This window comes from Lithobates pipiens, unplaced genomic scaffold (assembly GCF_037356315.1).
Source record: "Lithobates pipiens isolate NorthernLeopardFrog02 unplaced genomic scaffold, aLitPip1_a1.2 Scaffold_139, whole genome shotgun sequence".
NCBI classification, from domain to species: Eukaryota; Metazoa; Chordata; class Amphibia; order Anura; family Ranidae; genus Lithobates; species Lithobates pipiens.
In genome coordinates, this window is record NW_027507727.1 from 177,949 (window position 1) to 204,725 (window position 26,777).

Here is a 26,777-nt window from a genome sequence, read left to right on the forward strand (position 1 = left end):
TAAACATGCCCTTTTATTTCACATACTACAACAGAAAATGAGCACTGAAGTGACCCCAGTGTGTGCATGTGGTGGAGTGAACAGGCCTCACCAGCTGCATGATGCTGGAAATGTCACTTTCCTGCTGTCTGAATAGTTAACATTCAGAAGAAAAAAATAAAAAAAAAAAAAAAAATCAGCAATAGACATGTAAATATTTATCCCAAAATGGTTTGGAATAATTAAAAGTTTGTGTTTGAGAGATTGTGTTCCTTACAAAAACGTTATTTCACAAGATGGCAGCACAGAGGGCTAATCTGTAGATCAATGCCAGCTCTCCTCTGTTTCTGGAATTTGTATAGTCTTCCGGAGTTTTCATAAAGGACAACACAGCATTCTGCCACCAGTAGAATGAGACGGGAGGGGGGGGGGGTTAGAGAATACGATAAGATGGAATTCATTTTTTTGAGGGCTTCTTGACATTTTTATATTTCTTATGGTGACTTTTTAACTTCTTGTGCGAAGGCCCTGCCTGCTTCTGTAGAGAAAGAGAGAGAAAACATCAGACTGACAATCATTCCTTATCATATAATGCTCTATAACCTAACACAATAATACCTGTGTCCGTTTCCTGTGGCTATTAACATTCTCCACTTCCATCTCTTCACCGCTGTCTGATTCAACGTCACCATTTTCTCCCTCTATAGTTTTCTTTGTAAACAAGTGATCTGCAAGGGAAATAAAAAAAATAAAAAAAGCGTTTTCAGTTGAGAATAATTTTATATAATTCCAAAAGTTTCAGAACAGTATTAGTAAAAGGCAATTTAAAAAAGGTAGCAAAGAAAAGCACAAGAAAAACGGAATCAGAATTACGTATTTGGTATATCCTACATAGACAGCAATCTATGTTCAGATAAGGTGTTGTACTCCAGAATGGGGATAGGAGAAACAGTAAGGTCTGGTTTTGTGCTTCAGATTGGAGACGGGATTTGAAAAAAATAAAATAAAAATCAGGTGTTGTACTCCATAAAATATATTTACAATAGGATAAAGGTTCAGGTGTTGTGATTTAATTCAGACTGGGAATATAGACCCGGTGTGTGCTTCCTCTTGGGGAAGGAGAAGAGGTCAGGTATTGTGCTCCAGATTGGAGATATAAATTAAAGGATAAGTTCATCCTTGGGAACAGGTTACATTCCCCCCCGCTCTCTCTCCCTGGAACAGCAGTACGGGGAGAAGTTCCCTGTACTAGTTGTCACTTTTTGATAACAGCAGGGCACAGATATGTGAAAGAACTACAAGTACCAACACCCTTTGCAGATGATGGCTTATAGTTCTCAATGAACTACCACAGCACTGTTGAACACTGTGGTAGATAATCGAGTCTTCCTGACAGTGTAAAACTGCTTGGCCATACAATGTACGGGGCAGACAGCTCATGCTGAGATTGCTGGTGCAATGCTTTCCAGGCACAAAAAAAAAAAACGAAATGCGCATTATTGTAACTGCAAAAACTTTTTTTTTTTTTTTTTTTTTTTTTTTTAAAGTAAACTTATTCTTTAAGGGTAAAGTCAGCTGTGCTCCAGATTGGGGATATGGATAGAAGTTTGGGTCAGGTGTAGTGCTTCAGATTGGGACTATGAATAAAAGATCATGCTTGGTGTCCTGCTCCAGATGAGGCTTGTGAATAAAGGGTCAGGTTAGGTGTTGTGCTCCAAACTGGGCATATGGATAAAAAGTCAGGTCAAGTGTGGTGCTCCAGTTTGGGAATACAGAAAAGGGTTAGGCTCGATGTTGTGCTTCATACTCGGAATTCAATAATGGGTCATACTTTAGATGATAAATCAAGTGTTCTTCTCTGGATTGGGAAAAGGATAGAGAGGTAGCTCTGGTGGTGTGCTCTTGATTGCAGATCCAGTAAAAAGGTATCAGAGTAATTCAAATAATGTACATTTGCCTCAAGTAATATATATATATATATATATATATATATATATATATATATATATATATATATATATATATATATATATATATATATATATATATATATATATATATATATATTTTTTTTTTTTTTTTTTTTTTTTTAAGGTCATATTAGACAGCAGAGTGAAAACGGGGGTGAACAGCGGCGCTAGATATGGTGATAACATAAGATTATATAGCAACTGGAATATGTTCCCATTTAGACAACAGAGTGGCCTAACAAACAGTGTAACTTATAAAAGGAAAGGTACTGAGAGAAATGCTGAGGCTGACAGTCTCCTAGCTGTCTCTGTCTTCAATACTGTGTCAGTCATTGACCAGGAAAAGCATGCAGATAGGGAAAGTCATTATGAAGTTAGATATTCTAATTGGTCAGTAATTTAGAAAATACTGAAGCCTTTAATACTAGTATTTTCAGAAGCAAATGTGGGAAATGGCTCCATAAATCCTGTCTCTCTCTGGTTACAATAATGTGTCAGTCACCAACCAGGATTAGTAAGCAGATGAGGAAAGTCAGGGGGAAGTGGGAAATCCTGATCTGTCATTGACCGAATGCTTTGCATCACATTGAAAACCAGAAAACTAGTATTTTCAAATGTAGAGGCAGGCCATGGCAGCCTCCATAAATCCCCACTACATACAGATCTCCTTGAATTGTTAAAGGATAAGTGCACCTTAAAAAAAAAAAAAAAAAAACATGTGCATTTATATTTTTTATTAGCCTGGAAAGCGTTGCACCAGTGATCGGTAGATTGCGAGTGCCATGCAGGCCACAGCGCCATGGTAGTTCATTGAGAACCAGAAGCTGACAGCCACAAAGAACTTTGAAACTTGTAGTTCATTCCTTCATAGAACTCATTGAATGAATGACGTGGGCAGAGCCCACCACGGCTGCGCTCTTCAAAAAGCGACAGCGGGTAGGGGAAACTTCTCCCTGTACTTCTGTCACACACAGGGCCAAGCCACTGCAGGAGGTACATGTTACATATTCCACCCCAAAATGGTTGGAACAAGTAACACGTTGCTAAAGCCCTTCAACATACAAAAGGGAGCCACCTTAACCACTTCCCAACAAGCTGCCGCAGTTATACATACAGCTACGACGGCTCTTTAAGATGCTGTAGCAGGTGCACGTGCCCAGTGGGCGCAATGACCAATGGGCACCAGCGATCGCTCGTGACAGAGCGAGAACCAGGATCTGTCAGGGAAGAGGAGAGAGATTGTGTGTTCCTACCAAGTAGGAACAACAATCTCTCTCCTCTAGTCAGCCACATTTCCCCCCCGCTCCCCCCCCCCCCCCAGTTACAAACACATAGGGAACACATTTAACCCCTTGTTAGGGCCCTAGTCACTCTGCCAGTGACATTTATACAGTAATCAGTGGCCAATTTTAGCTCTGATCACTGTATAAATGTCACTGGTCCAAAAAAAAAAAAAAAGTGTCCAATGTGTCCGTCGCAATCCCGATTTAAAAAAAAAATAAAAAATCGCAGATCACCACCACTACTAGTTAAAAAAAAAAACATAAATCTATCCCCCATTTTGTAGACACTAACTTTTGCGCAAACCAATATACTCTAATTGCGATTTTCTTTTACCAAAATATGTAGAATAATACATATCGGCCTAAACCGATGAAAACTTATTTTTTGTGAATATTATAGTAAAAAAAGTACAAAATTGTGTTGTTTTTTTCAAAATTGTCACTCTGTTTTCAGAGCAAAAAATAAAAACCGCAGAGGTTTTTGTTGTACCCAAACAATGAAATTTGTTTGGGTACAACATTGCACAACTGCGCAATTGTCAGTTAAAGCGACGCAGTTCTGTATCGCAAAAAATGGCCTGGTCAGGAAGGAGGCAAATCCTTCCGGGGCTGAAGTGGCTAACATCTGATGCAAGCTTTACTACAAACATGGAAGACTACAACTTTTTGTTCGATCTTGTGGCAAATAATCTGGCAGCAGATTAATTGGCTGCAGTCGCAAGTGATTATCAATACCTGGATAAAGGTCGCTCATACTGTCGCCAGAGTCACTGTCTTCACTACTGTCATCATCTGGCTCCCACAGTTCTTTTTTACCAGGTTTTCGCTCATCTGTAAATTTTCGTTGCTTGCTTTTGTTCTGGAGACAAATAGGCACATATTCCACCCCCAGCTTCTGGCATTCCTCATCTAAAAAAAAAGAAAAAGTCAGAGACTGATTTATCAAAAGCTAGCTACATGCATTATGAGCTGTGCAACTTTCCTTAACCCCTTCCTGCTGAGCGTACGCATATATGCGGCCTCAGCTTTAGGGGGTTATACCAGGGTGATGCCCGCAGCTGCAGGCATCATCCTGTTTTTTTTAGAGCGGGCGGATGGCTTTCCAGGGAAAGCAACCGATGCGGCTAAAAGCCACTCGGTTGTTATCCCGAAGGTGCAGGAGGGGATATCCCCCCCCGCGCCATTCTTACCGGGTCTCCCATCCCACTGGGAGATTCGAACCTCGATCCACCACTTCCGGTGGCTAGAGACAGACTGGCACATAGCCGGAAATTACTTTGTTCCAGTCTTCTCTCAACAAGGAAGCGTAGTCACGTTTTCACTTCCCGGTTTACTCGGCTGCCAATGGCTCCGGTTTTTAAAAAATATACAGTATTCAGAATTGCCATTTTCGGCAATCTGAATACTTTGAAGTGCAAAGGAGTGACCCCCGATCCCTCCATAAAGAGTACCTGTCACCACCTATTAGTGTCACAAGGGATGTTTACATTCCTTGTGACAATAAAAGTGATCAAAATGTTTTTTTTTTAAAACACAAACACAATGTAAAAAAAAAAAAAAAAGTTTAAAGCGTCCCCGTCAGCTCGCGAGCTCGTGCAGCAAAAAAAACGCATACACCGTGATCGTCAGAGTAAGAGCAATAATTCTAGCACTAGACTTCCTCTGTAACTCTAACCTGGTAACCGTTTTTTTTTTTCTAAAACGTCACCTATGGAGATTTTTAGGTACCGTAGTTTGTCGCCATTCCATGAATGTGCAATTTTAAAGGGTGACTATCTATTTACTTGGCGTAACATCTTTCACATTATACAAAAAATTTGGTCCAACTTTACTGTTTCATTTTTTTTAAAACTCGTGAAAGGGTCTTTTTCCCCAAAAAGTTGCGTTTAAAAGACCGCTGCACAAATACCGTGTGACATAAAATATTGCAACAGAAATAGGCTTAGTCATGAAAGGATTAATCCAGTCATATCTCATGCTTCTTGTAGAGTGTGTGGTTGGCTTAGGATACACTGTGGTATAATCTTCTATTCACCCATATTCAGAGGTAGTTGTGTACAGTGGTCTTTTATTAATGAAACATCAGCAATAAAGAAAAGAAATTAGTGAAAGCATAAAACTATTTTGCAAGAGATCACTGGAAAAGTCTGATAGAAAGAAAACATTCCTAGTGCATGAGCACATTGGGAATGAAGATTTTACATGACAGCCCTCATATTGCTGCTGAGCACTATTCTTGCCATGGAGCAGCAGTCATTCAGATGGCATTCTCTAGTGCTAGCTCCAAAATGCCAGTGTGCACAGCAGAGGGGTAAAATGATACCCCCCTGAATACACATTATATATACACACACACACAGTGCCTTGCGAAAGTATTCGGCCCCCTTGAACTTTTCAACCTTTTGCCACATTTCAGGCTTCAAACATAAAGATATAAAATTTTTATTTTTTGTGAAGAATTACCAACAAGTGGGACACAATTGTGAAGTGGAATTAAATCTATTGGATTTTTGAAACTTTTTTAACTAATAAAAAAATAAAAAGTGGGGCGTGCAAAATTATTCGGTCCCCTTGCGTTAATACTTTGTAGAGCCACCTTTTGCTGCGATTACAGCTGCAAGTCGCTTGGGGCATGTCTCTATCAGTTTTGCACATCGAGAGACTGAAATTCTTGCCCATTCTTCCTTGCAAAACAGCTCGAGCTCAGTGAGGTTGGATGGAGAGCGTTTGTGAACAGCAGTTTTCAGCTCTTTCCACAGATTCTCAAATGGATTCAGGTCTGGACTTTGACTTGGCCATTCTAACACCTGGATACGTTTATTTGTGAACCATTCCTTTGTAGATTTTGCTGTATGTTTGGGATCATTGTCTTGTTGGAAGATAAATCTCCGTCCCAGTTTCAGGTCTTTTGCAGACTCCAACAGGTTTTCATCCAGAATGGTCCTGTATTTGGCTGCATCCATCTTCCCCTCAATTTTAACCATCTTCCCTGTCCCTGCTGAAGAAAAGCAGACCCAAACCATGATGCTGCCACCACCATGTTTGACAGTGGGGATGGTGTGTTGAGGGTGATGAGCTGTGTTGCTTTTACGCCAAACATATCGTTTTGCATTGTGGACAAAATGTTTGATTTTGGTTTCATCTGACCAGAGCACCTTCTTCCACATGTTTGGTGTGTCTCCCAGGTGGCTTGTGGCAAACTTTAGACGAGGCTTTTTATGGATATCTTTGAGAAATGGCTTTCTTCTTGCCACTCTTCCATAAAGGCCAGATTTGTGCAGTGTACGACTGATTGTTGTCCTATGGACAGACTCTCCCACCTCAGCTGTAGTTTTCTGCAGTTCATCCGGAGTGATCATGGGCCTCTTGGCTGCATCTCTGATCAGTCTTCTCCTTGTCTGAGCTGAAAGTTTAGAGGGACGGCCAGGTCTTGGTAGATTTGCAGTGGTCTGATACTCCTTCCATTTCAAAATGATCGCTTGCACAGTGCTCCTTGGGATGTTTAAAGCTTGGGAAATCTTTTTGTATCCAAATCCGGCTTTAAACTTCTCCACAACAGTATTACGGACCTGCCTGGTGTGTTCCTTGGTCTTCATGATGCTCTCTGCGCTTTCAACAGAACCCTGAGACTATCACAGAGCAGGTGCATTTATACAGAGACTTGATTACACACAGGTGGATTCTATTTATCACCATCAGTCATTTAGGACAACATTGGATCATTCAGAGATCCTCGCTGAACTTCTGGAGTGAGTTTGTTGCACTGAAAGTAAAGGGGCCGAATAATTTTGCACGCACCACTTTTCAGTTTTTTTATTTGCTAAAAAAGTTTAAACTATCCAATAGATTTCGTTCCACTTCACAATTGTGTCCCACTTGTTGGTGATTCTTCACAAAAAATAAAAATTTTATATCTTTATGTTTGAAGCCTGAAATGTGGCAAAGGGTTGAAAAGTTCAAGGGGGCCGAATACTTTCGCAAGACACTGTGTGTGTGTGTGTGTGTGTGTGTGTGTGTGTGTGTGTGTGTGTGTGTGTGTGTGTGTATATATATATATATTTATACTCCCTCTTGGAACCCTAAAAAAACTACCCTTAAAGGGGACGTACGCACGCCAGAAATAGGCAGGATAGGAACTCCAGCGAGGACCTGGGCTGCCTCAGTAGGATCCTTAAAGGGGACGGTCACCAAGGACCACAAAGTTATACAAGTCTAAGCCGTTACCTTACAGCAGTAAGGTAAGGGGACACCCATATAATTACCACAAAAGGACCACACAGAATATCCACCACTTGCAGCACTTTTATACCAAATTTTGTGTATAAGCACCAGCACTTTATTTTTTGGATTCAAAGTACCAAAGTACCACCACACCGTGCACCTTAGAATTTTTTTATGAATGGGAATATTTATGGACATTTTTAACTATATACATTTTTGATGTCTGATGCATTTTACTCTGTTGTGTATAGCTGTGATTGTAGGTTGAGACGCCAGCACCTTATTATTTTGTTCTAGCATGTGGGTTTACCATCACTAATATTCACTGCTACACCTGCACTGTATTTTGGCACACACTACGTGTACGGAAACGTATATTCTTTCATTTATGTTTTTTATGCTGGTCATGTTTTAAAAAGCCCTTTATTGCACATCAGATAATTGATACCATCTTTAAATTTCTTCTAGTAATTTTAAATATCCACCTGCGCTATTTTATTACCTAAAATACCTCTGTTTATTACCAGTGGAGCTATTGCCACTAGCTACCTCATTCTTTCTAATGTGATCTGATCATAGTTCTTCTGTACAGCGCACCACTATCTCCATATCTTTTCTATTTTTCGGGTTCAGACATTTCACTCAGTGAGTGCAGCAGTGCGCCAGTTATTGTCTTTGAGTTGTCACAGGAATACTTACCTTTTCCACGGCAGAGGGGTATTAACAATGGGCAAAAAAAACCTCTGCATGTGCCTTCCACCGAGAGCAGAGAAATAAATACCGGCAGGAGGCCATATAGAAAATACAACCAGGAAGTCATCTTCTGCCTGTTCCTACAAGCAGAAGGATGTGGACAATGCAAGTGCTGAAGCGTGTCATCATTTCACCATTGCTTATGAGTTGGTGAGGAATCTGCACGTAACTCACATTTAAGCAGCGCTCGCTGGTAGCGTTTTCCATTTACGTGCCTCTCAACATCTTCCAGTCGCTTTGTGATGTGACGAAGTGTCAGCTTACAGAACAGCTGCCCTCTGGAAGGAAAATAGCGATCATTTAGTCACATTTACAGAATTTTCATTAGTCTGACAGACAAAATAAGCCTGGCTATCAATGATAAGTGCTCCAGTTATACCTAAAGAAAAAAAAATCTCTTTAATATAATCAACCAAATTCCACCTTTCTAGGTTGATAAAAAGTATAATCTGACTTTTATCTGTGGATGGTTTCCTTCCGATGTTCAGCCATAGCCAACACACTGCGATTTTATGAGCACCATATCAGACATGCTGAAAACAGTTTCCATAGAATTTTTGGGCAATTTTTTTTTTTTTTTTTTTTTTTTTACTACCAGTAGGTGTTTGGAGTATGGGAGGAAACCGGAGTACCAGGAGGAAACCTATTACACAGTAAGACCATACAGATGGTATCATGGCCAAGATTCAAGCCAAGGACCCGAGTGCTGCAAGGCATTAGGTGCTAACCATTAAGCCACTGCTCTGTCCTCCCATACTACAGCAAGCTGTTAAAGTGGTTGTAAATCCCAGTCATGAAATCTGAACTAAGCACATATATCTGTGGTATTTACTTGTCCAGTTACAAAGCTCCGAGTGTCGTTTCTCTCTAGTGCTTCGTTCTTCTGTTATCAGCATGAGTCACGTCTGAGAAGTTTTTGCAAATCACATAAATTTGTGACGGGGGGAGGGAGCTCAGCGCACAGCTCTGCATGTTCCTTCATTCCTGTGCCTTGTGTGAGGGCGGGGGTGTCCCTTTCCTCCAATTAGCTCTCACACAGTGTGCAGGAGCTCCAACTGCAGCTCTCCACCCCCTCCTCTCTGTTCCTGACATAAGAAGGATTTTATCACAATTGTGCACTTTTGAAGGGATGTAGGGAAGAGATTGTGGCAGATAAACAAAGTAAAACTTATGTAGGATGATTTGGTTTCATCTCTGTGTATCACCCGAGTCTATTCACTTGACTGGGTATAAGTGAGGGTTTACAACCACTCCAATGTAATAGAATGGCATTATTTTCAGCAAGTGCCTAATTGCAGTTTTTTTTTTTTTGCAGAGTTACATTTTTAAATATGGGTTTAACATTTTTACAAGCTTGTTCTTACAAATTTGTAACTGAACTAAATATAAAGAATTGTATTTTATCCCCTGGACATCCCCATGATGGCTTTAGTTGAAGATCCCAGTGCAGGAAAAAAAAAAAAATGTATAATATAGCAAATCCCCAAATTATAATCCAGTAGGGATTTAGGAGTATAAATTCAATAGAAAAAAATAGCCATTTGCAGTTTTGTCATAACCAAGACCCGTTATAAATAAAAAGGCGAAGGAAGGATCGCAGCTATGGAATGCTCTACCCGGGGACATCTGGTCGGAAGAAAACTATCTGGCCTGCAGGAAGAAGCTCAAGACCCATCTCTTCTGAAAACCCAGATGAACACTGGTGGCAAAAGTGCCCTGAGGCGATTTAGTTCACATATGTAGCGCTATACAAGTTATTCATTCATTCAGAAGAGATAGAGAGGATGCAATATTTCACAAACTATAGACTGTGTATGTTTATCAGCCAGCTGATATGTCACCTGTGACCCCATTTGAGGGATTGGTTCTCTATACCTGTTCCAGTGACACAATGACAGCTGAACAGTAGGGATGAGCTCAGGCGTGTTCGCATGGTCCACGCGCAGAGCCCGCCACATTGCTGCGCTAATCACAGGCAGTGGGACATTGCCCCCGATGCGTGGCTGCAGAGATCGGGCAATGTCTCACTGCCTGTGATTAGTGCAGCGATGCACCGACTTCCTGGCGGGCCCTGCAAGTGGACCAATGCGAACACGCCTGAGCTCATCTCTACTGAACAGTAAGGTGGGAAAACTCTCCCCAAGTGGAAATTGTAGCAACAATAAAAATGTTAACTCTTCAGTACAAAATAAGACACCAGTTGACATACGTGTTCTTGGTGCTGGGGACAATGTGGGGCTCATATTTGCTGCCATCAAATGATACTTCCAGCTGATTTTTGTATTTCTTCCCGGCGATGAATTTCTGCAGGTCAGGGAGTCTACATGGCAGTTCATGTCCAGTCAGGGTGAAACGGACCTGAGGAGGAGGAGACCAGATTAGTAAACTACACAGGATGGACATGGCAGGGAGCCCCCCCCCCCCCCCCCAAAAAATGAACTCCTACTAGGCAGACCCATGGGAGGATAATTACTATTGCTGTAGAGTAGGGATGAGCTCAGGCGTGTTCGCATGGAACACATGCAAAGCCCGCCAGGAAGTCAGCTCAGCGCTGCGCTAATCACAGGCAGTGAGACATTGTCCGATCTCTGCAGCCGCACATCGAGGCAATGTCTCACTGCCTGTGATTAGCGTAGCGCTGCGCTCACTTCCTGGCGGGCTCTGCACGTGTTCCATGCAAACACGCCGGAGCTCATCCCTACTGTAGAGTGCAAAAATCAGGTTCACTTCGCAACAGAAATCAATCAGCTTGAAGATTTTAGTCCTCGTCCACATTGAATGCAGCTTTGAAATCGTGCGACTTTATCTGAAATCACACAATTTCAAAGCCACGTCATTGCAACTTGGAAGACATCTGTGCGGCTTCACGCACGGATGACTATGCAAGTCACACCTGCGGACAATCGGGGGTGACTTTGTCATGCAATTTGACCTGTGAAATTGCATGGCAAGTCACTAAAATGTGAACGAGGGCTTATTTTCAATTGAACAAGCTGCGGTTAGAAGCCGATTGGCTATCAAGCGCGGCTGCACCGGATTCAGTAAATCTATCGCACTGGTGCCACGGAGATGCAAATGTTATTCCACATGAGAATAAATCACAGCCGTGTGATGTCCCTTCATGTCATCACCCAGTCCTACTGGAGGATTCCTCCTAGGCACAGGACACAAATCTATGACTTGTTATAGGGATGAGCTAAAGACCTGGGCCAGGTACTCTTAATATCACCCCGCTCTCCCCCTCTCTGTGACAGGCACTCCCCCAAGTAGCCGGTTCACCTTGTTTCCCGGGACCGGCTGCAGCTCGGGGTGTTGGAGAAGAAATTCTCGCACATCCTCCGCCAGCTCCTCCATGCTGGCAGCACGTGTCTCCCGTCCGCAAGAGGAAGAGACCTTTCGTCTGGGCTACGATAAGATGGCCGCCGCGGAGCGGCTTCTCGTCTCCATGGTGACCGGGGCCCGTGAACCGGAAGTAGAGGAAGGAGGAAAGAATGGCCGCGGTGTGGTTGTCACTGTGTCGGCGGGGCGTGAGCGAGAGGAAGGTGAGGGTCAGGGAATGGCTGAGTGGGTGTCATGGGGGTTACTTACCTCACATGCAGCCGTCATTAGATAGGTGAATGATCTCAGCAGTCGCAGGCACCTTTCATCATCGAGCAACTCCTTCCCAATCTACTTGACCTCTGGAAGATTTACCCCCTTTAATGACCAGGCCATTTTTTGTAATATGGCACTGCGGTACTTTAACGGCTAGTTTACACTTGCCTCCAAACAAGGTTTTTGACAGGCTTTGTTAAAGCGGACCTCCACCCTGAAGTGGAAGGTCCGCTCATCTGATCCCTCCCCCACAATTGGCACCTTTCAGGGGGGTGCAGATACCTGGATAATCCAGGTATCTGCACCCACTTCCGGGACAAGCTGGCCACAGACACCCCCCCCCCCCCCACAGCACGTTGTGTTCTGGGAAACGCACAGTTCCCAGGACACAGCGGGGACCAGTGGAGAGGTGCAGCGCGATTCGCGCAGTAGGGAACCGGGCAGTCAAGCCTCAATGCTTCACTTCCGGATTCCCTGACAGAGGATGGCGGCGGGGGCAGCCGAGAGACGAGCGATTGCTCGTCGTCTGCCGCCGACATCGCTGGACCCCGGGACAGGTAAGCGTCCATTTATTAAAAGTCAGCAACTTCAATATTTGTAGCTGCTGACTTTTAATATTTTTTTTTTTTTTAAAGGTGCAGCTCCTCTTTAAAGCTCTCTGAACGCCAGTCAAATCCCCTGTCACTACATTAAATGTTTAGCTTACAGTTTCTGTTTACACCTTGCTTTTGCTTGGTTCTTCGGTGGGGCTTCAAGCAAGCTTTGCTATAGACTTCTATGGAGGCTTTGAAGCACCACTAAAGCGACATGGGGTATAATTTTTGAAGCAAAGCCAAAGCACACGCGAATTGTAAACAGGACTGTAAGCTAACCATTTTATTTAGTGACAGGATGAGCTCCGGTGTGTTCGCAGAGCCCGCCAGGAAGTTGGCGCAGCGCTGATCACAGGCAGTGAGACATTGTCCCGATGTGCGGCTGCAGAGATTGGGAAATGTCTCACTGCCTGTGATAAGCGCAGCTCATCCTTAGACAGGAGCTTTGACTGGCGTTCAGAGAGCTTTAACAGAGCCTGTCCAAAGCCTTGTTTTGAAGCAAGTGTAAATGAGCGTTTGCTGACAATTGTGCAGGTGTGCGACGTACCCAAATAAAATTGATATCCTTTTTTTCCCACAAATAGAGCTTTCTTTTGGTGCTATTTGATCACCTCTGCTGTTTTTATTTTTTCTGCTATAAACAAAAAAAGAGCAACAATTTTGAAAGTAAAAACAATATTTTTACTTTCTGCTATAAAACACATCCAATAAATATATGTAAACAATCTTATTTTTTCATCAGTTTAGGCCAATGTGCATTCTACATATTTTTGGTAAAAAAAAAATTCCCAATAGGCATATTTTGATTGTAGATGCTATAATGTTTGCGCAAACCAAACTATGGGATAGATTGATTTTTTTTTTTTTTTTTACTAGTAATGGCGGTGATCAGTGACTTATAGCAGGACTGCGATATTGCGGCGGACATTCTGACACTTTGTGGGAACCAGTGACACCAATACAGTGATCAGTGCTAAAAATATGCTCTGCACTAATGACACTGGCTGAGAAGGGGTTAAACATGCAGGACAGTCAAAGTGTTAACTGTGTGCCTAGCCAGTGTTTGTGAACGGTGTGAGGTGCTTTTACTAGAGGAAGAGATGGAATTTATTCCCTGCTTTGCAGCGCAAATGTGTGCCCTCTACCCAGAAGTGTCGGATCACATGTACTGTGTATATGTAATCCGATGTACAGGTACCACCTTGTAGAAGTAAAACTGCTATAGGGCTGACCTAAAGTGTATATACGAGGGGCCTGGGAGCCCAACTGTGAGCTCAGTCATAGCAGCACATGGAATGTTTGTCCTCAATACCTGTATTATCCCCATTATTTTCTCTTTCTTTCTTGGCTTCAAGAAACTGGTGTGTAGAGTGATTCCAAATTGGAGTGACTTTTTATTAACCACTTCCCACCCGGCCAATGCACATATACGGCCGGGTGGGAGCCGTCTACTTCTGATAGGACGTTCAGGAACGTCCATCAGAAGGAGCGGGATCGCGCACGGGCATGCCCGCGCAGCGGCGCGATCCCGATGCGCCCGTGTCACCCGGACACGGCACATCTCAGATCGGCAGGAGGGCTCTCTGATTGGCCCTCCTGATCACATGACGGCCGTGTCCAATTACGGCCGTCATGTGATGTAAGCAAACAGCCGGTTGCTAGGCAATCGGCTCCTCCTCTCCTCACACAGAAGTCATCACTGAAGAGAGGAGAGCAGATCGCTGCAGCCGGCTGATGATCAGTGAGTATGAGCTGTTTTTTACAGCTTTTTACTCGCTGATCACCAGTCTAGTGTAATACACAACACACCACACAGTATAAACACAGTCCCCACATATGTCCCCAAAACATACATGTCCCCAAATAATAAAAACACATGTCCCTAATAATAAAAACGTCCCCCACATATGTACCACTAAAATCACATGTTCCAATGATTATCTGCACACGTATATACGTGATCACCTGCACACATATGTACATGATCATTTGCGTACATATGTCCATGATCACACAAACCAATTATTATACACTTAACGGATTTTTTTTTACCAAAAACATGTAGCAGAATACATTTTGGCTTAAATTTATGACAAAATTAGATTTTATTGGATTTCTTTTAAAATAGAAAAAAGAAAATATTGTTTTTTTTCCAAATTTCCGCTTTTTTGCGCTTATATATCGCAAAAAATTAAAAACTGAGTCGTGAATAAATACCACCAAAAATAAGCTCTATTTGTGCGAACAAAATGATAAAAATTTCATTTGGGTACAGTGTAGCATGACCGCGCAATTGTCACTGAAAGTGCTGGAGCGATGAAAGCTGAAAATTGGGCTGGGAAGGAAGGGGGTGAAAGTGCCCTGTATTGTAGTGGTTAAAGAGGAAGGATGAGTTTACTTCCTCTTTGATTCCCTGCAAAGGTAAAGCATAATGGACTACTATGCATCGCAGTAGTCCATTATGTGTCACTTACCTGACACAGGAGCCAGCGATGTCACCGCTGTCCCCTGTAGTCCGGAGCATCCATCTTCTCGCGGGTCTCGCTGCTCCGCCGCGATGACGTTACTCCCGCGCACGGGAGCCGCCACTCGCGGCATATCGCCGTTGACAGCGGCGCGCTCAGGGCGCCTGGGCGTAGCTGTCTACGGCGCATGCGCCGTAGACAGCGGTGCCTGTCTTTCGGCAAATATCTCCTAAACCGTGTAGGTTTAGAAGCTATTTCTTGGACCTACAGGTAAGCCTTAATCTAGTCTTACCTGTAGGTCAAAGTGGTTTGTAAGGGTTTACAACCACTTTAAAGCGGAGCTTCACCCAAAAGGGGAAACTCCACTTGTTTACTTCCTCCCTCGCCCCACCCCCCCCAGGTACCCGTATCCACTACTCCTTCCACCGCCGCCAGGCCTTTCAGGAAGCACAGCGCGCTCCGTGCAGGATGGAAAGCCCAAAGGTTTCACTGCCAGTTTCCCTTATGCCCCATACATACTATCAGATTTTCTGCTGATTTTTGTCTTCAGGTTTACCAAAACCATGTAGTGGAAGGGCCTGCCTGATTGCATACACATTGAAACTCCTAAGGTTTGACCTCATATGATATGGTTTTGGTAAATCTGAAGGAAAAACTCAGCAGAAAAACTGATAGTGTGTATGGAGCTTTAGAAGGAATGGCGGTGACAGCACCCGAGAGCTGATTGAAAAATCGTCTGGGGTGCTGACATTGCTGGACCCCTGGACAGGTAAGTGTGCTAATGATAAAAGCCAGCAGCTACAGTATTCATAGCTGCTGACTTATTTTTTGAGAAGGGGGCAGGGGGTCTGGAGCTACTCTTTAATAATCTGATGCTCTTGCAGGGATCTGAGGAAAGTGTCAGGGTCTGCATCCGTTTAGACGTGATCAACCCTTTAGGAGTGCCTCACCAATACTGACATTTTTGTTGCAGGGGATGCCAAAAATGTGACTTGTATCCTACTATAGAATCTGGAAGGCATAGATTTCTTGGTATGGATCCAGGGGTTGGCACCCCAGGAAGTATGTCAATAGGCAGGATTCATGCATATGGGATCTTAAATGAAGCTGGCCTTGACTTTTATCAAGAGCCAGATCCAGGCCATGTCAATGTCTTTTCCTATGGCCTCTTGCTTCCCACTCTTGGTGTGTAGCTTATTCAGGGGGTAACACGGTTTATCCCCCTATCAAGGCACCTTTAAATCCTTAGGATTTAAAATTGGTCTTTTCGGCTTTGCTGAATCAGCTGTTTGAACCTTACGAGAAATTCTCTTGGTTCTTTGACAAAGAATCTTTTTTTGCTTGCCATTTCTTCTGCTAGAAGCGTATCAGAACTAACTGCTCTGTCTTGTGAGAGCCATATTTCATCATACATAAGGATGAGGTGGTTTGATGTCCTCATCCTGAATTCTTACCAAAAGTGGTAACAGGTTTTCATTTAAACCAAGATAATATTCTTCCTTCTTTCTCCCCAGAAGCCTTAATCTGGGGAAGAGGAAGCACTACAGTCTCTTGATGTAGTAAGAGCGATCAGAATCTATTTAAAGGTGACCACTCAGGTTCGCAAAACACAGGTTTTGTTTGTACTGCCAGAGGGTCCAAGATATGGACAGGCAGCGTCAAGATCCACTATTTTCCAAATGGGTTTGTCAAGTGATTGCTCAAGCTTTAGCTTAAGGAAGAAAAATTCTTCCTTCTCATATTAAGAGCACACTCATCCAGGGCGATTAGTGCCTCTTGGGTGGTGCATCATCAGGCCTCTATGGCTCAGATCTGTAAGACCGCAACTTGGTCTTCGGTTCAGACATTTATCCGATTTTATCAAATCGATATTAAAGGTCACAAGGATATTGCCTTTGGGCACAGCATACACTGCAGGCTGCAGTATGAGTCCTCTGGCCTCCTGTTTCCTGGATTCTGTCTCCCCCCTTCAGTTGCCATTGCTATGGGACATCCCACATATTAATTACTATGGCTCTGTGTCCCCTCATGTAAGAAAAGAAAATAGGATTTTTAAAACGGCTTACCTGTAAAATAGTTTTCTTTGATGTACATCAGGGGACACAGAGCCATAGTAATAACTATGTGGGCTATAGCGGCGTATCAGGTGCTGGACACTGGCAAGCCCCTTAAGGCGTGAACTTCCCCCATATAACCCCTCCCATTACTGGGAGTCCTCAGTTTTGTAGCCAAGCAATCAAAGTGTAAAGGAAGAAGATGGGAGGGACCTCTGTGTCCCCTGATGTACATCAAAGAAAACAATTTTACACGTAAGCCATCAGGGGACACAGAGGTCCCTCCCTCCCGTCTTCTCTCTCCACAGGCCTGATCCTGCTGGGACTGGATACTTGATAGGACGCAGTTTATCTTCTATTTTGGGGAATGTTACCCTTCCTCATGTAATTTGTTCAGGTTGTTTGTGTGTAATTCTAATCTGCTGCACTGTTAATTCTTCCAGATCCTCAGCTCTGCCCTGTCTGTCTCCCGGGCGATTACCCCCCGTGTCTTCTCTGGGTCTGGTCCAAAAAAAGGTAAGTGACATATACTTCAACTATAAGGGGGACACAACCTCAATGTAAGGCACATATTGGAACTGGAAGTCACCGCTGTCCCCTGTAGTCCGGCGCATCCATCTTCTCTGTGGGTCTTCGCTGCTCCGCCGCTGCCATTCGGCGAAGCCGCAATGACGTCACGGGAGCCGCCACACGCGGCATATTCGCCGTTGACGATGTCGCGCTCAGTGCGCCTGCGCGCCGCTGTCTACGGCACATACATCGTAGACAGCGGTGCCTGTCTTTCGGCAAATATCACCTAAACCGTGTAGGTTTAGGAGATATTTCTTGGACCTACAGGTAAGCCTTAATCTAGGCGTACCTGTAGGTCAAAGTGTGTTGTAAGGGTTTACAACCACTTTAACATGTATAATTTAACATATTTCCAAAAAATGACACCTTCGCCAACATATCAATAACCTCATTGATCCTGGTCTGTACGACTTGGCATTGGTCAGTAATTTTCTGAAGCTGAGCCTTGCAGGCTATAAGCTCATTGATCAATTGTGCGCTGGCACTGGTAAAATGGTCTCGTCCATAGATCTCCATTCCTCATACAAACACAAAAACATACATTAGTGATCCAGGCCTGCATGATTCCAAAACATTGCTGGTATTACCAACTTACCAGTGGTTGTGAGATTTTCCATGTCATCGGTTGCTGTGACATTTGTCTCAGTCACTTGCAATGGTTTGGAGTAGTTGGATTTGTGTATTACAGCAGGTTGGGGGTTCTATACAATCTTGTTAAAGTTTTTTTTTTTCTTTTCTTTTTTTTTTTTTTTTTTAGATCCAATTTCCTGTATCCTATTCCAGATTGAGGACTTTATATTTTTTGGTAAAAAGTAAGATTCCGATTCAAGTCTCCTTCCCTATATAGGATGGCTATTGTCCCTGTGGAGGATGGATTAAAATATTGTAAAATGAGAATAATATGAAAATAGGAATGGGTGAAAGGGCCTTTCTCCTTCAGGTGGTTTCAAAGTCCATATTAAGACAGGAAGAACAAGTTAGGGGAAATGTGGTGCAAGCATCATAGAGAATGAATGAATGTAAAGTTGTGGTTCCGACAGTATACTTTTATGCACATCTAATCTTTGTTTAATATGAAGGGATAAGGCTTGCCTTTGTAGAGGCAGAAACTTCTATGTCAGGTTCTCTATAATTGCCACGAGGGTAGAATGAAAAGGCAATATGTTTTGTAGTAGAAATGGCTTCTGACATATTTTGCATGTAGTTTCCACCATGGGATATGATTCAATTTTGTGTGCGATTTACTATTGTCCACCTAGCTGAAAATTTCAGTTTGGTGAATGTAGGTGCACATCCTTTCAGGGACAGCCATTTATTTTCTGTGTGTCTTACAGGTCCCGAGCCCCAATCGCACAGACTCTGCACTTCCTCCGCATCAACTGAATCCAGTGAAGACCAGCTTTTGAAATGGTTTCTGCTGCTTATACCGGTTGCTACCTTTAGCCTGGGTACCTGGCAGGTAAAGTGTCTGACTTTTACAATACACTAATACTCCTAGCTTTGGAAAAGAAAGTCCCTGAAAACACCCTTTATAAACCAGCCTAAAAGTGGCTGGTTTGCTACACTGCAAGGGTTAACTGTTCGTTTATGTCTAGGGGGACCAGGTACAGCAGTTTTACTCACCTGATCTTCTTCTCCCACAGGCTACTGCTAAACTAGTCCCTGCGGCCCCCTATGCCCTACCCTACCCTACCCTACCCTACCCTACCCTACCCTTTGGCGATCATATACCTCTCATGTTGTCAAGATGGTTGCAGGGACCATAGCTCTGCAATGGACATGAGCTTGCTGAAGCACAGTCCACTGTTAGAGCATAGAGGAGAAACTTCTGCTGGGAAAGCAGAGGCTTGGGTAATTAAAAGTGCTTTTCCCCTCCCCTGGACAAAAAAAGAGCTGTTAACCTTTGCATTGTGGGTGAAGTCCCACTGCAAGTGAGGACTTTTAGTTTTTTTCCTGGAGTTGGGCTTTAAAATTATAATTACTGGGACGTTCTATTTCATGAATGCAGTGTTTTCCTATTCTGCAGTTTTGGAATTTTAGTGGGAAAAAGGTAATTGCCCACTGTAGCACGTTACCATTATGTCTGTTCCAGGTTCAGCGACGGAAGTGGAAGCTGAAACTCATAGAGCAACTGAAGTCTCAAGTTAACGCTACACCGATCCCTCTCACCACTGAGTGAGTTTTCCTGACTTTGCATACATAGTTAAGTATGACTGGCCTGATGATGCTAAAAGGGTGATTACTTTCCTTTCCTTTAACAAGCTTCATCTAGGCCAGTGTCTCCCAGATTGTGGCCTACAGGGGGGGCAAACACAGGTGAGGTTCTTCAGACTTTCAGTTAGCAAAATTTCTAAGATAATCGGTAACGGATAATGATCTTCAGATAGCCGTATGACTGTGATAACTATTAAGGGATGGTATTCTCTGTAGAGGGACAACTGAGATAATTAGTAACGCATAACGTTTTTCAGATCTCCCGTTTAGCTGCACAACTATAATTTAGTAGCAGGTGGTGTCCTTCAGGCCCCTTTCACACAGGGCGGATCAGTAATGATCCGCCCCGTGAAGATCCGCTCGCTCAGTGGGGATCGCTCCGTTGTCCCCGCTGAGCCGGCGGCGGACAGGGTGGTCTCCGCACACTGTGCAGGGACCGCCCTGTCAGATCTCCGTTCTCCTCTAATGGGGATCGGACGAGCACGGACCATCTGTCCGTGTTCGTCCGATCCGCTCTGCAGACAGATAGAAAAATAGAATTTTCCTCCGTCTGCAGAATCGGAAAGTTGCGGAGGCGGACAAAATCGGGTGTCTGCGGATGCTCATCCGCAGACACCCGCTATCCCATAGGGATAAATGTATGCCCGTATTTCATCCGCAAACGGATGGATGAAATACGGACATATCGTCCGCATGTGTGAAAGGGGCCTTAGACTTCCTGACAGCAGGACCACTGTAATAAATTAGTAAAGGGGATGTAGTCAAACCTCCAAGTATCATGGCTGAGATCATTTGTAATATTCACTATACTTCCAGGTCCTAGCATAGCTGAAATTAGTAACGGGTCATTTCTTCCAGACTTGCAGGTAGCAACTATTATTCTCTCTGCTTCTATTATTATTGGCTCACTTCTATGTGTCTTCAGCCCAGCAGAACTGGAAAAATTGGAGTATCGTCCCGTGAAGGTGAAAGGCTACTTTGATCACTCCAAGGAGCTGTATATGCAGCCCCGCACACTGATGGACCCAGCGAAGGAGGCTCGAGAGGCCGGGCAGATCACATCGAACACGGAGAGTGGGGCCCATGTGATCACTCCATTTTACTGTACTGACTTGGGGTATGTCATTTTATAGCTCTACCGGAGGGGGATTGACATGCCAGGGGAAAATAATAGATGATCTAAGACAAGGGTAGGGAACGTCGGCTCTCCAGCTGTTTTGAAACTACAAGTCCCATGAGACATTGCAAGACCCTAACAATAACAGGCATGACTCCCAGAGGCAGAGGCATGATGGGATTTGTAGTTTCAAAACAGCTGGAGAGCCGAGGTTCCCTACCCCTGATCTAAGAGGTATAATACTGGGTATTAGAATATACAATGCATCGAGAAAGTATTCACAGCGCTTCACTTTTTTTTTTCCACATTTTGTTATGTTACAACTTTATTCCAAAATTGGTTACATTTATTATTTCTTTTATCGTACATCACGGAACACAGAGCCACAGTAATTACTGTATGGATTATATGGGCACCTTTAGGTGATGGACACTGGTATATCCTAGAGAGGAAGTTTAGCTCCCTATATAACCCCCTCCCCTTACTGGAAGTACCTCAGTTTTTTTTCCAATGTCTTAGATGTTTTGTTTGTGTTGCCTGGAGGTCCTAAAAAAAGGATATGCAGCGTCAAAATCTATTATTGCTAAGTGGATTTGCTAAGTAATTATTCAAGCTTATGGTTTGAAGAGGAAAGTTCCACCTTTTCAAATCAAAGCGCACTCCACCGGGGCTGTTAGTGCTTCATGGGCAGTGCATCACCAAGCCTCCATGGCTCAAATCTGCAAGGCCACAATTTGGTCTTCAGTCCATACATTCACCAGATTCTATCAGGTGAATATAAGAAGGCATATGGATATCGCCTTTGGGTGCAGTGTGCTGCAGGAAGCAGTATAGGTCCTCAGGCCTGATTGCACCCTACTTTTGTCTGTGTCTCCCTCCCCTCAGATAGCATTTCCCCTTGCGACCTCCCATGCAGTAATTAATGTGGCTCTGTGTCCCGTAATGTACGATAAAGAAAATTTGGATTTTTATAACAGCTTACCTGTAAAATCTTTTTCTTGGAGTACATCACGGGACACAGAGGTCCCTCCCCTCTTCTAATACAGGTATATTGCTTTGTTACAAAACTGAGGTACTTTCAGTAAGGGGAGGGATTATATAGGGAGCTAAACTTCCTGTCTAGGGTGTGCCGGTGTCCATCACCTAAAGGTGCCTATATAACCCATGCAGTAATTACTGTGGCTCTGTCCCGTGATGTACTCCAAGAAAAGGATTTTACAGATAAGCTGTTATAAAAATCCTATTTTACCTCAGATATTCTAAAACAATACCCCTTAATGACAACGTGAAAGAAGTTTGTTTGAAATCTTTGGAAATGTATTAAAAATGGGAAAAAAATAAAATCACATGTACATAAGTACTCACAGCCTTTGCTCAATACTTTGTGGAAGCACCTTTGGCACCAATTACAGCCTTATCTTTTTGAGTATGATGCTACAAGCTTGGCACTCCTATTTTTGGGCAGTTTCTCCCATTCTTGTTTGAAAGCCCTCTCAAGCTCCATCAGGTTGGTGCACAGCCATTTTCAGATCTCTCCAGAGATGTTCAGTCAGGTTCAAGTCTGGGCTCTGGCTGGGCTACCCAAGGGCATTAACAAAGTTGTCCCACAGCCACTCCTTTCTTATATTGGCTGTGTTCTTAGGGTCGTTGTCCTGTTGGAAGATGAACCTTTGCCCCAGTCTGAGGTCCAGAGCGCTCTGGAGCAGGTTTTCATCAAGGATGTCTCTGTACATTGCTGCATTCATCTTTCCCTTGATCCCGACTAGTCTCCCAGTTCCTGCTGCTAAAAAAAAAAACATTCACACAGCATGATGCTGCCACCACCATGCTTCACTGTAGGGATGGTATTGGCCAGGTGATGAGCGGTGCCTGGTTTCCTCGACATTATGCTTGCCATTCAGGCCAAAGTGTTTAATCTTTGTTTCATCAGACCAGGGGATTTTGTTTCTCATGGTCTGTGAGTCCTTCAGGTGCTTTTTTTTTCTTGCAGGCTGTCTTGTGTCTTTTACTAAGGAGTGGCTTCCGTGTGGCCACTCTACCATACAGGCCTGATTGCTGGAGTGCTGCAGAGATGGTTGTTTATCGGGGAGGTTCCACAGAGAAATGCTGGAGCTCTGCCAGAGGGATCATTGGGTTCTTTATCACTTCTCTGACTAATGCGCTTCTCCCCCGATCGCTCATCGGCTATACCGCTGGCAAAGCGTCGCGGGCGGTTTTAACCCTTTTTCCCACCCCGCTAGCGGCCGCAGACCGCCGCTAAAATAGACGGCCGCACCGCCCCAGTGTGAAAGGGGCCTTTAATAAATTTGCAAATAAAATCTTTTTACGTTGCCATTATGGGGTATTGTTTGTAGACTTTTGAGGAAAATAATGAATTGAATCCATTTTGGAATAAGGCTGTGACATAACAAAATGTGGAAAAAGTCAAGCGCTGTGAATACTTTCCAGATGCACTATACATGGATCGGCCATAACATTATGACCACCCACCTAATCTTGAACAGGTCCACCTTTTGCTGCCAAAAGAGCCCTGACCCATGGAGGTATGATCACCACATTACCTCTGAAGGTATAAGGTATGGTGTGATATCTGGTAGCAAACCATAAGTAGCAAATCCTTTAAGCCCTATAAGTTATGAGGTGGAGCCTCCATAGATCTGACTTTTTTCAGCACATCCCACAGATGCTCAATTTGGTTGGGATAAGGAGAATTCTTTCATTGCTCCGTGTTCCAGTTCTGTTGCTCACATGCCCATAGTAGGCGCTTTTGGCTGTGGAAACAGGTCAGCATGGGCACTCTGACTGGTCTGCAGCAACGCAGCCTCATATACAACAAACTGCGATGCACTGTGTGTTCTGGCAACTTTTTATCCGAACCAGCATTATCTTTTTGTTAGCAAATTGAGCTACAGTAGCTCTTCTATTGGATCAGACTACACGGGCCATCCTTCACTCCCCACATGTATCAGCTAGCCTTGGCCGTCCATGACCCAATCGCTATCTCGCCAGTTTTCTTTCCTTGAACCTCATTTGGTAGGTCCTGGCCACTGCAGACCGGGAACAATCTCACAATGGCTGAGTTTCGCTGACCCAGTCATCTAGCAATTACAGTTTGACCCTCGTCAAAGTCACTCAAATCCTTACGTTTGCCTATTTTTTTTCTGCTTTTAACACTTCAGCTTCAGGGACAACATGTTCACTTGCTGCTTGATATCTCACCTACATTCAGATGCCGTTGTCACAAGTTGATCAATGTTATTCATATTTCACCTGTCGGTGGTCTTAATGTTTTGGTTGAATGGAGTATATGGGGTGGGGTTTATAGTATTAGGAATTTGGTTTTATACAGGGTGGAGGGTGTAGTAATGAGAATTTGATTATACGTGGGGAGGTATTGTAATAGGAATGTCATCATATATCGAGTGGAAGTATAGTGATGGAAATTTTGTATGTGGTGTGGAGGGTATAGTACTGGGGGAGTTTGGTTATAAAAGTGGCGAGATATAATTTGGTTACAAGTATTAATAGGGATATGGTTATAGTAATGGGGATTTGATTATATATGGGATGGGTGGCATAGTACCCAGAATATTGGTTATCTATGGGTTGTGGTTGCTATTTCTGAGGATACAGCTGTATATAGGATAGGAGAGTATAGTAATTAGGATCTGTTTGTATACTGGAAGAGTCATATTGTTATGCAAATTTGATTATATATGGGGAGGTGTAGTAATGGGATCGTATATGGTGTGGGGATATAGTACTGAGAATTCAGTTGTATATGTGATGGTTATGGGACTTTGGTTATATATAGGGTGGAGGTATAGCAAGGGGGGTTTGTTTTAGTTTATGGTGTGGAGAATATAGAACTGTACATTTGGTTTCATAAAGGATGGGAGGCTACAGTAGGGTTTGGGTATAATAATGACATTTAGATTATATATCAGGCATGTCCAAAGTCTGGCCCATGGGCCAATCACGGCCCGCGTTCCGGGTTTGGGATGGCCCGCCTGGTAATGTTGACATATTTATCTTTTGTGGCCCCCAACGAATCCCCGATCGCCATGGGCCAATCGCGGCCCGCGTTCCGGTTTCGGATGGCCCGCCTGGTAATGTTGACATATATATCTTTTGTGGCCCCCAACGAATCCCTGATCGCCGGGGGCCACAAAAGATAGATATGCTGGCTGCCATGGAGGGGGCGGGACGAGTGCCGTGGATACAGGAGTATTTCCTGTTTACACAGCATCCTGTGTAAAAGGAAGTCCAGTCTCCTGCGCTGCCATTGGACAACTGTTTTGCCCATCACAGGAGGCGGGACTTTCAATTAAAGAGGCCGTCGATAAAAACAGGAGTTTCTCCTGTATGTCTGTCGGCGCTCATCCTTTTTTTTTTTCTGAAACTTCCTTTTTAAAGTTTAAGGTGCGTGGTATAAGCCGATTAAATACAGTATATCCAAATAACACACCTGAGCTCATCTATTCACCACACACAGCACAAAGGCAAGAGAATTCTTGTTGGGCTGTGTATTAATGCTCGGACGAATACACTTAGACCGAATTTTAATGGTTTAAAGAATGTCAGACAAAATGGTCGGCCCTCAAGCATGTTCACTTTATCAAATCTGGCCCTCTTTGAAAAAAGTTTGGACACCCCTGTTATATGGAGTGGGGTTTAGCAGTAGTTTAAGCGTCGGCTTTCGGCCGCTGGCTGAGTGTTTTTAACCCCTGCTAGCAGCCAAATAAAGAGTTAAACGCGCCCGTGTTGCTGCTCTGCAGGCGCCTCGGCAGTGCTGCCTATAGATTTCCCCCCAAAAAACGCTGCTTGCAGGACTTTTCCTAATGTCCTGCAAGCGCACCGCCCAAGTATGAAAGCACTGGGGAGGCATGGAAGGCGCTTTACAGGTGCTATTTTTAGCGCTAAAGCACCTGAAAAACGCCTTCAGTGTGAAAGGGGTCTAAAGTAGTGGTTTTATAGGAAGTAGGGGTGTAGTAATGGAAATTGTGCTATATATGGGTTAAGGGTATTGTGTTAGGTATTTGACTATATATAGGGTGGCATTCGGGAATTGGGGTTTTGGTTATAATAATTGAATTGTTATGGTTCTAGAGAGGCACAGATTATTAATAGCTCTCCCATATTACAGCATTCAGGCAATGTTTGCACTCTTTAAATTTCTCCATGCAGTCACAAAATAACTCTGTGCAGCAAGGTGTATATATTAGGAGTATTTAACATTTTTAGATCTAGGATCTTGGTTAAATAAAATTGTATCAAAGGACAGGATAAAAATGTGACGCCTTTTCCTGATGTTTTCTGTAGCTTTCCTCTTATGGTGTTTTGGTGATGCCTGTCACCCAAGGCTCACAGGAAATGGGTTGAATGATGCTGGACGTCATTCAACCCTGAAGAAGACCGATGCTTGATCACTAGAGAAGACCCATGGGGCAGCGCTAGAGTATGGAGCAAATGAGCAAAGTTTTGTTTTTGTTTTTTCTAAGTTTTTTTTTTTTTTTTTTTTTTTTTTTACAAGGAATAGGGGGACCTAAAATATTACGATTAATAATGTTTTTAGCATAAGAGTGCTACAAATCCACGTGCATCATATTATTACAGCTACACGATTGTTTAACAGCTAACCTCTGATACACTGAGTTAGGAGTCAAGAGCTGTAAATATGTCTCCTCTTCTCTTTCTCCAGCATTACAATCCTGGTTAACCGAGGTTTTATTCCCAGAAAGAAGATTAATCCTGAGACACGGATAAAGGGGCAGGTGAGAAAAACAATATAAAATGCAGAAGGAAAGGACAAGTGAGTACAGTATAGTTTAGGGGGAAGTGACGGGAGTGGCGCACAGTATGCATTGAAGTACGAAAAGACAGGGAGAGCTTAGAGTATGAGTACAGTATACAATGTAGAAAGAAGATACTGGTGACATTTACACTAGACAATGAAGGAGGAAG

The 26,777-nt window shown here is 43.5% G+C and overlaps 2 protein-coding genes across 2 annotated transcripts in view; one reads left to right on the forward strand and one right to left on the reverse strand.

The window, feature by feature from the left end:
- On the reverse strand, positions 1 to 11,646 carry LOC143981352 (surfeit locus protein 2-like). Its single transcript, XM_077479126.1, has 6 exons — positions 11,486 to 11,646; positions 10,416 to 10,564; positions 8,381 to 8,484; positions 3,968 to 4,141; positions 598 to 707; positions 1 to 517 (listed from the first exon to the last, which is right to left on the reverse strand). The coding sequence occupies exons 1-6, from the start codon at positions 11,558 to 11,560 to the stop codon at positions 437 to 439; spliced, it is 693 nt and encodes a 230-aa protein (XP_077335252.1). The 5' UTR covers positions 11,561 to 11,646; the 3' UTR covers positions 1 to 436.
- The window catches only part of LOC143981351 (surfeit locus protein 1-like), a 21,594-nt gene continuing 6,461 nt past the window's right edge, over positions 11,645 to 26,777 (forward strand). Inside the window, exons 1-6 of the mRNA XM_077479125.1 lie at positions 11,645 to 11,748; positions 17,356 to 17,428; positions 18,817 to 18,941; positions 19,575 to 19,657; positions 20,622 to 20,813; positions 26,515 to 26,587. Coding sequence (XP_077335251.1) covers positions 11,698 to 11,748; positions 17,356 to 17,428; positions 18,817 to 18,941; positions 19,575 to 19,657; positions 20,622 to 20,813; positions 26,515 to 26,587 — 597 coding nt within the window. The 5' untranslated portion in view covers positions 11,645 to 11,697. The remainder of the gene's footprint in view (positions 11,749 to 17,355; positions 17,429 to 18,816; positions 18,942 to 19,574; positions 19,658 to 20,621; positions 20,814 to 26,514; positions 26,588 to 26,777) is intronic.